At 45.4% G+C, this 13,181-nt stretch overlaps 1 protein-coding gene across 2 annotated transcripts in view; it reads left to right on the forward strand.

The window, feature by feature from the left end:
• Positions 1-770: 770 nt before the first annotated feature.
• LOC142489753 (purine nucleoside phosphorylase LACC1-like) overlaps positions 771-13,181 on the forward strand; it is a 48,332-nt gene continuing 35,921 nt past the window's right edge. Inside the window, exons 1-2 of one of the 2 annotated variants that reach the window (XM_075591099.1) lie at positions 771-854; positions 12,248-12,864. In XM_075591099.1, coding sequence (XP_075447214.1) covers positions 12,273-12,864 — 592 coding nt within the window. In that variant the 5' untranslated portion in view covers positions 771-854; positions 12,248-12,272. The remainder of the gene's footprint in view (positions 855-12,247; positions 12,865-13,181) is intronic. The other variant, XM_075591100.1, reaches the window with a different exon arrangement.

Raw genomic sequence — 13,181 nt, forward strand, 5'->3', positions numbered from 1 at the left:
CTATTTAGCTTTTAGATTGAAGTGTTGATATAATGTTCCATGTATGATGTAAGTTGTTATATTCTTCACTCCAGCTGTAATACATATTAATTACATTGAATGTATTATACTTTCATTGTTGCTTCATCGACAGGGTAAAGTGACATTTAAATCAGAAATACCCGACTTGCTAAATTGCTTATAGGCCCTTAAATTCACACCTCTAAGGAGCCCATAATGACTCTCTTGTCTGGGGACCCAAGAACCTTAAGGCCACCCCTGCCTTAGGCTACGCTTATAGCGCCGGCGACGGAGACAGCGACGTGACGGTCAGGCTACGGTTGCTGGAAAAATCAAATAGAGATGACTTTCAGCGATTGCGACCGAACCGTTGCTCCGTCGCGTCGCGCTTACTATAAGCGCACGCGACGGCGGCAATGCATTTGTTTTGCCACGCAGTCATTGTCGCCGGCACTATAAGCACAGCCTTATACTGAAATACTCCTTCATGTTCTGAACATTATGTCCCAAGTCAGAGCTTGTTGTAATGATAAACATATTCTGTACACATGGTGGATGGAACTAGAGGTGCAAAGGGTGCTGCAGCCCCCACTGGCTCTATACATTGGATTTACATGTACAGTATGGTAACTATGCATGTTAGTTATATTGTACAATATGTACAGCACAGCCACCCAAATGCAGTTTCCTGCACTGCTGTCAGTACACATTGCAGCCAATGGCTTTCTGGTAGTGGAGGGGGCGGAGATTTCCTTCGGAGTAAAAAAAACCTTGCATTTAAAGGAAGTATACACTGGAATTGCTGAAAGCTCACTGTGTGAACTGTAGGATCCCGTGTATGCAGCAACAAACTTGTAAGTCATATAAAAATATGTAATGCTATATCGTTCATCTGTCGTATCATTGACATCTTAAAATATATTTAATATATCGAGAATTTTGTGCATAGACCTAATGTAGCAACAGGAAATACAGATTTATGGATCTCATGTATTCTTATTTACACCAATATTACGTGCAATTCATCGTTTTTAGTGGTACAGAATAGTGTTGATGGAATAATTTGATGTTTAATGAGGAAGCAGATGTTTCAGATTTTCTTGTAAAATGAACTTCAAATCCTTATTTTAAATGAATCTCTTCTTTTCTTGAAATGTCACTTTTTGAGGAACGTACTATGTTAAATGGGTATAAGAAGCGAAGCATTTATTATGTTACATAACACTCTAACACACATTGTTCTATGTTGCAATTAAAAAAAACACGCTAGAAAAGACCCTTACTACTAATTTGCATAGAATGTACATGCATTACCAAATCTGGGTTGAAGTAAAATGTATACTGTACTGTAGGTTTTCCTTGTACATTGCAAAAGTTTGGAAATGTACATATATGGGTCTCTGGTTAACCCATAACCCAGCCATGCTAGAATTTATCATGACTTTAAAAAAAAAAACATGACCTGGATCTGTAACTGCATTTCAAAACGTTTTTCTGTGCATACAGGAGAACCATAACAAGTGTAACATGGCTGGCCCAGATTGCCTCTCTGCCTCCTGTCACGTAAATCTTTTGTAGCTACAGACTGTGTCTGGCAATCCTGTGAGCTTTTGACCCCCTCATTCTGACTCCCTGAGTGACAAAGTGGTGGTGACATAGGAATCTGTGTGCAGCCTATTATCGTGCAGATCCGGTGCCCTCCCCTTCTGATCCTCAGGGAGGAAGTGCAAATTTGTAGTGAGTCTGCGTCCACCCCTCCTAGGGAGGGCAAATGTGTGCTATCTCCTCCCGGCTGGGATGGAGTTAGGCCAGTCAGTCCCACATGGGCTGGCCAAGGAAGATTGGATGCCTCCATTAGAAGAGAGCTAGCACCATCCAGGGCCTGGAATCCTCTATGACCCATGCTTCCGCTGTGAGTACATCTGTAGTGACTGCAACCATAAAGACCTTTTGTTTTATATACCCCTGCCTGAGTTCTCAGTCTTTTGGGCAAGGGGGTGGGGGGGGGGGGGAAAGAATTATTTTCCAGTGGGAGACTGTCTCTGGATATCCTGGAGCCACTGGAGCTGGAGGCGCTGTCACCAGTAAAAGAACCCCAAGATCACCAAAGCCCGTCCTGGTCCCCTCACCATCGCGAACCACTCAGCCCTCTTGGACCCTCACAGGTACGCACAAACATTACCCACCAAAATAGTTTGCTAAAAGTATATATATATATACAATACAATACAATATATATATATATATAATTCAAAAATGCTGGGTGCACTCAAATACAGCAGACTATATAAAAAATAAGAGAAAGTATATTTAACAGTAATTGAGGTGCACAGAGGGACAGGGAACGCCAAACCAGTCCAAACAATCCTTTCAAGAGATCCCCAGATGGATGTCCAACTTTAGCAGGGCTTCCCTGCCGAACATCATAAACTACAGGGAGAAACCGGTGGACTCATGCCGGGTGTAATTGTTGGCATGCACCAGGTGTTCTACGTGTTGCTCCAACCCAACCTTTTCCATAGCTCGTAGAGTGCCCAACAAATTGAATAGAGTCTGGTTGAATCGTTCCGGCAAAGAATCACCTTCAGGGTGGTATGGGGTTGTATGGGACTTTTCGATGTCCAGCAGCTTCAGCAGTTCTTTTATAAGTCTGCTCTCGAAATCACGCCCGATCCGAGTGCATTCGTTTGGGCAATCCATAGTGGATGAAGTATCTTTCCCACAGCACTTTAGCCACTGTTATCGCCTTTTGAACTTTAGTGGGGAAAGCTTGCACATACCGAGTATAGTGGTCGGCCACCACCAGCACATCCCTAATGCCTCTTGTATCGGGCTCTATGCACAGGAAGTCCATGCATGCTAAGTCCACGGGGCCCAAACTTTTCAGATGACACATTGGGGCTGCTCGCGTAGGCAAGGTTTTACTTTGGATGCACCGTAAGCACCTCCGACAATGATGCTCCACAGCCTCTATCATTTTTGGCCAGTAGAATCTGTCTCTTACGAGCCCAAACATTTTATCCACACCCAGGTGTCCATGGTCATCATGTAGCAACCTCAGCACCATATATTGCAGTCTTTGGGGAAGCACTAACTGCCTCCTATCTGGATGAGCATGATAGGGGACCACTCGTATAACAACCCATTGTCCAGGTGTTAGGTTACATCTGGCATCCTCCTCCTTGGTTTCCTCACTGGTTAGATCACCTTCTGCACTGCATCGTCCCGTGCAGTGAAGGCCGCAATCTAACCTGGAAAAAACACGCGCTTTGAACATGACTTCGTCACTACGTCATGAGGTCCCATAGTGCCAGTCCCCAGTCCTGGGGCACTCAAAGGATTAAATCAGCGACACACATTATGTTCCTTAAGGTTGTTATACAAAAATAAAGATCGCATTCTAATTAAAATAGTGTTAAAATCACAGGTTTGCAGGACAACTTTGCAATATCTTCCAATTACCTGACGTTTTGTACGTTTTACTATTAGTCCTATCCAGACCCTGAAGTAGGGCTTTTGCTGGAGTGGAGATCATGCCGGGAAATAACGCGATGTTACTGTATTTAAATCATGCCTAACTGTGGCCTTCTAGCACCAATCCAGACATTGCAAAAGCCTTATTTCAGGGTCTGCATGGGAGAAACCGTCAAATTTAGCGCTGACATAAATAACGTACCATTAAGTCCCCGCATTATTCTTCTTGAAAAGTAGATGTCATGATGAAGCCTCATTTGCATACCATTTGTACCCGATTATCACTAACGTCCTTATTGTTAATGCCTATGCTCTTTATGGGAGTAAACTTGGGTTAACATAGCATTGTGCTCCTTAGGGGATACAGTGCTAATATTTATGTCACGTTAACGAAGGTTCATGTCACGTTAAGTAGATTAACTGTGCTCAGTGTATCTAGGCCCTAGAGTCTTATTGCTTATGAATTTATTCCTAACTTATTTTTGTAGTTCCTGCTTTTTTTTTAAAATGTACCTGTCCTGGTCACTTACTTCTATGCTTGTGGTGAGGAGTTTGTGTTTGTTGCTCCAATTATGTCGGCAGAATCATTCATTCTCTAAATATGTTAAACCTTTCCATTCCTTTATTCTCAGTACGGTGATACATTTTAAAGGTAAGAACCAATACCCCTGCAAAATTGGACATTTTGCAAACATAAAACAGAATAGCAGACAATTACTTTTTTGTGCACAAACCTATATAGACCCAGATTTTTGAAGTGAAACTTCTTTGCTGGCACCTAGAGGGGTTTCATGGGAAAAAATGCATTGCCTTGTAACGAAAAAACGTAACAAAAGTGATGTCGCGCTGCTAAACGGCGCACGCCCAGGAGAGGAGCTTGGGCAGTACTGCTCTTGTCCTCCAAGTACCTTGGCACTCCCCCCTCTTCCAGCATGGCCGTGGGCCTCAGCGCATGCGTACCGCGGGCCTCTGCGCATGGCCACGGGCCTCTGTGCATGCACAGCACACAGTCAGAGTCAGAGTGACACACACAGTCAGTCACACACACACGCAGAGTCACACACACATATATGCAGAGTCACACACACACACACACATACATACACGTAGAGTCAAACACACGCAGTCACACACACACAATCACGCACGCGGAATTCACAGTTAGTATAAATATATTAGTGCCGTGCACGTGCATTCTAAGTCACACTTCTTTGTGTTTTGTCACTGAAATTGTGTTTTGATTTTTAATTAAAAACATCCCCATCACAAATACAATTTGTGTGACAAAAGACAAAGAAGTTTCACTTAAAATGCGCGTGCTCGGCACACACACCCTTTTTTTAAATGCTGCTAAACTGTAATGCAATTGTATAGGCTGTAAGGTGTCTCATGGCTTATACAGTGCAGTATTTTAACTCTGCTCTAAAACTGTACATCCCTTTTATCTCATGTGTACTTTAGTACAGCTTTGGAAAAAAGAGCACCTTTGTTTCACTTCATTATAAAGAGGAAGGTATACAATTGTTATGTGTTATAGCATTTAATGGGAAAAAAGAAAGAGGGCAAATTGCAGATGGGTTTAGTTGTAGTGGAGAAGTTTAACCACTTGGCTGCCAGAGGGGAAGAAACGCATTGCACAGTGTGGCGGTGAAGGTATTGATGGATGTAAACAAGGGATAAAGGGAGAAAGAGTCATGGTTGTATTAGGCATCGAAGAGAGCAGTGGCTGGTGTCATTTTACTAGCACCTGCTAAAGCAGTGTGGTGGAGGGAGGAAGATGCTCCCTGAAGAGATGACTACTCCTAATGCAAGTAGCAAGAAGTGATTTAGAGGTCTCTGCTGCTCTCTGCTGACCATTAGTTCCATGTACATATTTTGATACTAGGAAAAGAGTGCTCATGGTGTTGAGCAGAGTTTGCCAATTGAGTAGCACTTTAATGTAAGCTGAGAATTCTTACAATCTTGTGGTGTCAGACATTGATATAGACGAACAGACCTCGTTCAACCCAAAATAGAAAGATGTTGTCGGTGGGTGCAACCTAGGAGATGTTTTGCAAGCATGTGGTGTGTGCGTAGAACCGCACACAAAGAGAAAGCCGATATAAGATGCACAACTACTCATAATGAATGTAGTTGATGAAATGGGTGTTTATAATAAAAAAATACTTTCAATATATCGTTTGTACAACGTGTACCATAACATGATTAACACTGACACTAATTATAGAGTTTAAATACTGTGTTCATCTTTACTCCAAATGAGTGAATACAAGTGTTTTTCTAAGAACGTAAAAAGGATACGTTAAAACTAATCTTACCTTTTGACGATCTTAGAAAAGCACAGGAACCGGCACACATACTGTATCGTATTTGTGCTGTTTTTAGAACAGTGTGTAATTTTTAGCTAGTACGAACAGGACCACCAACAGCTTTCCTGGAGCACAGGACTGGAGTTTCCACTTGTGTCCCCCCTCACAATGTCTGCGGCCTTTGTGAGGCCCCCCTTTTCATACTCGCCCCTCCCTCCATGTATTTTTTCCCCCTCTCTCCCTTACTCCTGCTTCTCTAGCTCACACTCTCCAACCCCCTCAACCTACCCTCCCCCACAATTCCATCCAACACAAAGACACAATGTCCCCCCCCACATACAATTCTCACAATCCCACAATTTCTCTAACACACATAATCCCCACAATACACACAGCCCCCCACCCACCCACCACTATACCACAAAATCTCTCCCAGCACAAAACCACAAAATCCCCCCAATACAATACGACAAAATTCCCAACACAATACCACACAATCTCCCCAGCACAATACCACACGACCCCCCCCACCCCCAGCAAAATACCTCACACACCAGCACACAACCCCCCAGCACTTTTAAATACCTTTTATAAAATTGTAATTCTTTTTTCACAATATTTTCTATGCTTGACATGTTGGTGCATTTGTTCCATGTGTTCTGGTGACAACTTGCTTCCTGGCCCTTTGATTAGTGCCCATTGATATATAGCACCTGATTTCTACTATTTGTGCTAGACGAGTACAGCCCTTTAGCTCTTTCCTGCTTCTGCTTCTTGGATGACATGTAACTACTATTACATGTAAAAGTATGCTTGGGAAACACGTAAATGTTAAAGATAACCACACAGAAAAATGCCTAACATTTATTTGCTTGAAATGCCAAATACTTGGTATTTCTGCATATTTTCTAACACAGTTGTATGGTCTGCACAAAGTATGCAAATTACATACAGAAGGTGTTGTTTATGCAGGACTATGTACTTTCCCATAGAAGGCATAGAAGGATCCAAGGCACTATGGATTTCTTAGAAAAATGTATTAGTGTAGCCCTGGTAAGAAATGGGGCTATAGTTCTATCCTCCTCCTGGAATAATCCCTGGTAAGGGCAGGTTGCCAGGAGTTATCATGGGTTTCCCCCACTTCAAGCACTGCCCTGAGTGGTGGAGGTAGGTCACCTGACCCTGTGTCAAAGCAAGAGACACAGGGGCGGTGCCTGCTGAGATCATAAAAGAGCAGTGCATTTCCTATTTAGTGTGTGTTCTGTCAGTCTGACAGTATTGATAGTGAGTTAGGAGGAGAGGAGTGATCAGCTCATGAGTAGAGCTGATCTAGCTACAGTTAGTGAGGTGGAACCAAATACCTCTCACCCTGCTTAGGGGGTGAGGGAAGAGCTAGCCCCACTCTGGATGCCTTTGGTCCAGAGTGGCAGCAGGGACATCACAAGGGAGAACAGTTAGTGGACTGTGCATCAACTGTACCTGTCGGCTGCTGCTGCTGCCCAAGAAAATAAAGAGACTGCTGCTTTTAAAGATAATCCTTGTGTGAGACTGGAATCTCTCATCCCTGTGGGAATCTCTGTGGTAAGGATTCCACCCCGCATTCCTGGGGCTTACTATACATGGAGGCACTGCACCATTGAACCAGAACGAAGGCATCCACCCCAGAAACCTGTTCCTGTTATCCCCCATGTCATCGCGGGAGACTCAGGCCCTCCTGTTGCCAGCAGGTATGCACCACACAGAGACACCTAGCCAGACCCAGGAACACCTTAGGGGACCCGATCTGCGATTAAGGGGGGGAAGATGGGCTAGATTTGGAGGTGCTGCTGAGAGTGCTGAGAGCAACAGGACAGGTTTTCAGTGAAGCAGAGCCAAAAGATGTATGTACACTTTAGGAGCAAGTGCTGCAGAAGGAAGGGCATTTATGCAGACTAGGGGTAGTCAAGAGAGACAGTCCTCTCGCACAGTACACCCTAGGTGCCCTAGGAGGGTGATGTAAATTTGGATAAAGAGGCTATAGCTGTTCTAGTCACTTTGAGGCAGATAGTGTAGGATTCCTGTGGGGGTAGCCTGTTAACTAGGTCAGGGACTTCAGCATAGGGTCTGCACTATGAGTGGCCAAAAGTAGGTTGACGTCCAGTACTTAGGAATGCCAAGTACACTAGCCAGTATCCAGAAAACACACCACAGAGTGCTTGTAATGAACCGTCAGCAAGTGCGGTGTACTAGGAGAGAGTTCTGCTTAGCCTGGGGTATGCCATGCGTTATATTCATTGGTTACAGCACCATTAAGTGTAGTAAGTGTCTAGGAACGAGTTACACCATAGACACTGAGAGTAGCGCTATCGTGGGATTAGAGGGCTCACTAAAGATGGCGGTGACATGACATGTGCTCTGCGGCCATGGAGGATGTTAAAATGGCAACAGCTGCGCCATTCACTGCAATGCATGTTGCTGCTGATCCAAAATGGTGACTCCTGCCAAGCCTAGATCGCGCACATGCTGCGTGCAAGCAGGCTATAAGAGAAATGTGGCGAGAGATGTGCAGGGGTTTGCGCCAAACCCAGATCCCCAGCCAAAAGAAGGGAGCGGCGTGAAAGCCGAAGCCACACCCACCTGTGCAGCGACTGGCTGACGGACGAAGCCACGTCACACAAAGAGAGTGAGTGCCCCACCTCTTGTTTCCACCAGAGGGAGGGGGCACACCAAGAACCAATCCCCACAGTCCTCCCCAGCGGAAGGAGGGACAGGAAGTGAGGCTGAGGAACTTCACTTCTGCTTGACTGGAGAAGGAGCTAAGTATGAGACCAGTAAGCTGAGCGAATCAACCCCTGGCAAAAGATGGCTGACCTAAGCGTGACCACTTATCAGCTTCCAGGAGGCTTCCTGGTTGTGGAGGTTGATGGCCGAGAATATCTGCGGTGCCTCTGCGTCTAATGCAGGTAACCTGGACCGGCCCAAGTACAACGGCACGGTGCCAACAGTGTGGCACGTTCTACCTGTGGCCTATCGAGCCATGCCCTACAATAAAGACCCCGCGAGTTGCCTCTCCAGCGACGCTGGTAGAGGAGGTGGAGGCTAAGGCTGCCCTGGTCCCATATGTCACCCCTGCGGTAGGGACCCAGGCACAGCCACCAAGAGATGTCCCGACGGAGGAGAGCGCGACCGCAGTGGAGGTACCGGAGCGGGCCCGTTTCGTACCCATACCCACTGGCGGTGCTGCAAGGACTCGAGGTGATTCCCCAGCGGAAGAGCCGTTGCAGTCCTCGTCGGATGAGAGAGGCAGCCTATTGTCGGTGGTGATGTGCCGGCCGGTGGACCACCCCAGCTGTAAAGAAGAAGTCCCACTTACCTCTGAGAGGGAGCAGACGAGTCCGGCGACCCCCCGACGGCGAGCGCTGGTGCGGCCTGAACCGCGTAGTAGTCCCACAGCCGTGGCGACTCCCATTGTGGCGGAGATGATATCCGAGATGGCTCCGGAGGAACCGCAGAGCATCGCAAGACAGCGGAGCGGTAAGAGGACACCATCACCCCCTAATTCCCGCCAGGTGAAGGAGGAACCTGTGGAGAGAGAAGGGCTTGAGGCCTACCTGCCCGTCCGCGACCCTGATGATCCACCACCGCCCCTTCCGGTCCTCGACGCACTTTCGGTGCGATACCAAGGAGCGGATGGAAATACCGCGACGACCAGCGATGACGTCACTTCCGGGTCAGACTGGCGCAGAGGCCCGAAAGATTTGATTGCTTCCATAAGGAGGTAAGTCCTAGTGGGAGTAAGTTGGATAAGACGCCCAAGTTTTCAACTGATTGGCGGGATTGGGTGACAAGTGATGAGGGTTCTGATGGGGAGATACCATTGTCAAGTGTTGTACATGTACCTAACCCCACTGTGTTTAATCCTGTTCCTAGAGGTAGGGCCCGAGGGTCCCAGTCTACTGCAAAAGCGGGTCCCGTAAGTCCCAAACCACCTAAGATGAACCCCACGATCTATAAGAATGTTATTGGAAGGTATGAGTGTGTCATCATCATACTGAGCACCGAGATAAATAGTGGGCACCGTTATTCACAGGGTATCATGAGGGGATGGACCGCACCAGATTTGTGTTAATAAAGAAAGATATTGTAGATCACTGGTGGGACGTAGGCACCTTTCTCCACAGGAGGTTGCCGACGAGTTAGATAACAGGTGGAGAGAAATTATGCTAAAGGTGATTACCCCCAAAGGCTCATCTATTCTGTACGATGATGTTGCGCCTGAGGAGCCAAAGTTCTGGGTACTGCCAGGAAAGGCTGGGAACCGGAATCTTACTAAATTAAGTAGGGCAGACAGAGCCATAGTGGCGAGATACCGGCAATCTCATGGATATGAGTTTCCATACGTGCCAGAGCCGATAATGCAGGAGATCGAGGACCAGAGAGATACCTGGCTCAGAGATGCAGTCCTTGAACACTTGAGGATTAAGTTTGGTACCACTACCTACATAAGGGAGGATAAAATATGTTCTGTGATAAAGGCTTGGAGTACAGGCAGGAATATATTTATGCATAACATCCTGTACAGACCGGAGAATGGGCCTGTACAACCCTTCTTTGTTAAAATTGTGGATCACAACGGGCGGGAAGTGAAGAAGCCTGATCCCCGTCATTACTATTGAGTTAGGGTTCTCCATGTTGGGAGTTTCCCATTGTGTTATGTCGCCATCATGGGTGTTACAGTCTAGTGTACACAATATTGATTAACTATGTTTTGTATGTTCACAGATTGTTCACCTGCAGGATGGTCCAGCAAATTAGGTCCAAGTGGGGACCATTGTATTCCACCTGAGGGAGAGTGTAGCCCTGGTAAGAAATGTGGCTATAGTTCTATCCTCCTCCTGGTATAATCCCTGGTAAGGGCAGGTTGCCAGGAGTTATCATGGGTTTCCCCCACTTCAAGCACTGCCCTAAGTGGTGGAGGTAGGTCACCTGACCCTGTGTCAAAGCAAGAGACACAGGGGCGGTGCCTGCTGAGATCATAAAAGAGCAGTGCATTTCCTATTTAGTGTGTGTGTTCTGTCAGTCTGACAGTATTGATAGTGAGTTAGGAGGAGATGAGTGATCAGCTCATGAGTAGAGCTGATCTAGCTACAGTTAGTGAGGTGGAACCAAATACCTCTCACCCTGCTTAGGGGGTGAGGGAAGAGCTAGCCCCACTCTGGATGCTTTTGGTCCAGAGTGGCGGCAGGGACATCACAAGGGAGAACAGTTAGTGGACTGTGCATCAACTGTACCTGTCGGCTGCTGCTGCTGCCCAAGAGAATAAAGAGACTGCTGCTTTTAAAGATAATCCTTGTGTGAGACTGGAATCTCTCATCCCTGTGGGGAATCCCACCCCGCATTCCTGGGGCTTACTATAGATGGTGGCGCTGCACCATTGAACCAGAACGAAGGCATCCACCCCAGAAACCTGTTCCAGTTATCCCCCACGTCATCGCGGGAGACTCAGGCCTTCCTGTTGCCAGCAGGTATGCATCACACAGAGACACCTAGCCAGACCTCAAAACATTTCAACCTTCTCTGAGGTATTTCTCAAGTGACTAACATTGAGGGAGTGTTAGGCTGAGTCCATGGTGACTCAGCCCGTGCGGAGGCGCGCTGAGGCTGAGGGAAAGCGGGGCCTTAGACCGTGCGCCGTCCGGGGGAGCGCCTAAGCGCTGACCATGCCCGAGTCCTTAGTCACTTGAGAAAGACCTCAGAGAAGGTTGAAACGTTGTGCTTATTTTTGCTAATACATTTTTCTAAGAAATCCGTAGTGCCTTGGATCCTTCTATGCCTTAGTCTAGGATTTTTCATGGAATTTCCCTGACCCAGGAGCACCGGTGTTTAACCGCAAGTATTTTGTTTTTCATTGTGTAGGAGTGCAGCACTGTTTATCATTTTGTCTTTCCCATATAAGAACATGTCAATGAAACTTTCTATGATTGCATTTGCCCTGATTCTGCTACCAATTGGAGTTGCAAAAGCCACTGCTCACTTAACTTCAACTCACCATTTCAGGTTACTCATCAATGTAGTAAATTAGGCATCTCCATAAGAAACTTGAATAAAGAAAGTCAGATGGTGGACTCCTTTCAGACATGCATTGATAAGCGATACGTGACCCCTTTGGTATTTAACATATATCTCAGGTACACTGAAACTTAATGCCGGAGATCATTTCAATTTGTAATTTATATTACAATATTCATTTTTAGGTTTGAACCTCTAAAATCAGCAATGTGTATTACTCTATTATTTATAATGAGGGCGATTGAATGTTAGGCCCATAAAGAACACATTAAATTATGCAACCAAGTTAAACATTGTAATGTTGCACAACGGAGTGCCTTTATTGTATTGCAACTCTAATATATGTTTCTAACTGGGACTTTACCTTTGATGCACATATAGTATAGTAGTGATATTAACATGTTTGTTCTTCATAGGTATATTGCGCCTTCTGTTTTTTTAATGATTCAAGAAATGAGCTTAGAAGAAGCAGTGTTGATTGACCTGTTTGAGCCAGGACTTCATATAGACAACAACAGCAATCAAGAATCTTTTCATCGTGCCTTGAGCATAATTGAAAAACGCTTCGGCACCAACGCGCCATTTACTTACATAATGTGCTTCCAAGATTCAACTTGTATGAACGATGCACAAGATATATCCCCTAAGACATTCCATCATTTGGGAGTTCTGAAAAATGGATTTAAAATCGTCAGTGACTCAAACGTGGCTGCGATTCTGTATTCTATCAAACAAGATATTGATGCCTTGAACTTAAGTGCGATTCTTGTCACATTGCCCCAGCACAGAAAAGCCCCAATGGACATATTTCTGGACCATCTGTTTACTGATGTCTACAAGTTCAATTTTGAGTTTTATGAGATGCACTGTGAAAAAGACAGCGTAACGCATCCCTTTCACAATAAACAAGGGGCCAATTATATTGCTGACGAAGATTTTAGAGAGCTCTCAAGAAGGAACATTCAGATGCATTTGGAAAGTCTGCCAACTCTGAGAGGAAAGCTTGTTATCCTCAAATCGTTCTTGATTCCAGGTAAAGTGGAAAACGTCATTGATATAAAATGGTAATTTTGGTAATAATTGTGGCCTGTGCCATGGGCAGTAGTGATATTGCAATCGATCACAAATAGATATATAAATATTGGCATGAGTCCTTTGGGTCAGAAATGTACAACCAGTAGAAATTCCCAGCATTAGTGAAGCAAACAAAGGCCTCTTTGCTATACTTCCAAGGTCAGTGAGCCTTATAATTGTTTATCACACCAAATTATCCCACAGTCACAGGACCTAATTGTAATACACCCCAGAATTTTTCATTCAGATCTGCTAGAAAACTGGATGCCATTCAAT

This window comes from Ascaphus truei, chromosome 3, assembly GCF_040206685.1.
Source record: "Ascaphus truei isolate aAscTru1 chromosome 3, aAscTru1.hap1, whole genome shotgun sequence".
Taxonomy (NCBI): Eukaryota; Metazoa; Chordata; class Amphibia; order Anura; family Ascaphidae; genus Ascaphus; species Ascaphus truei.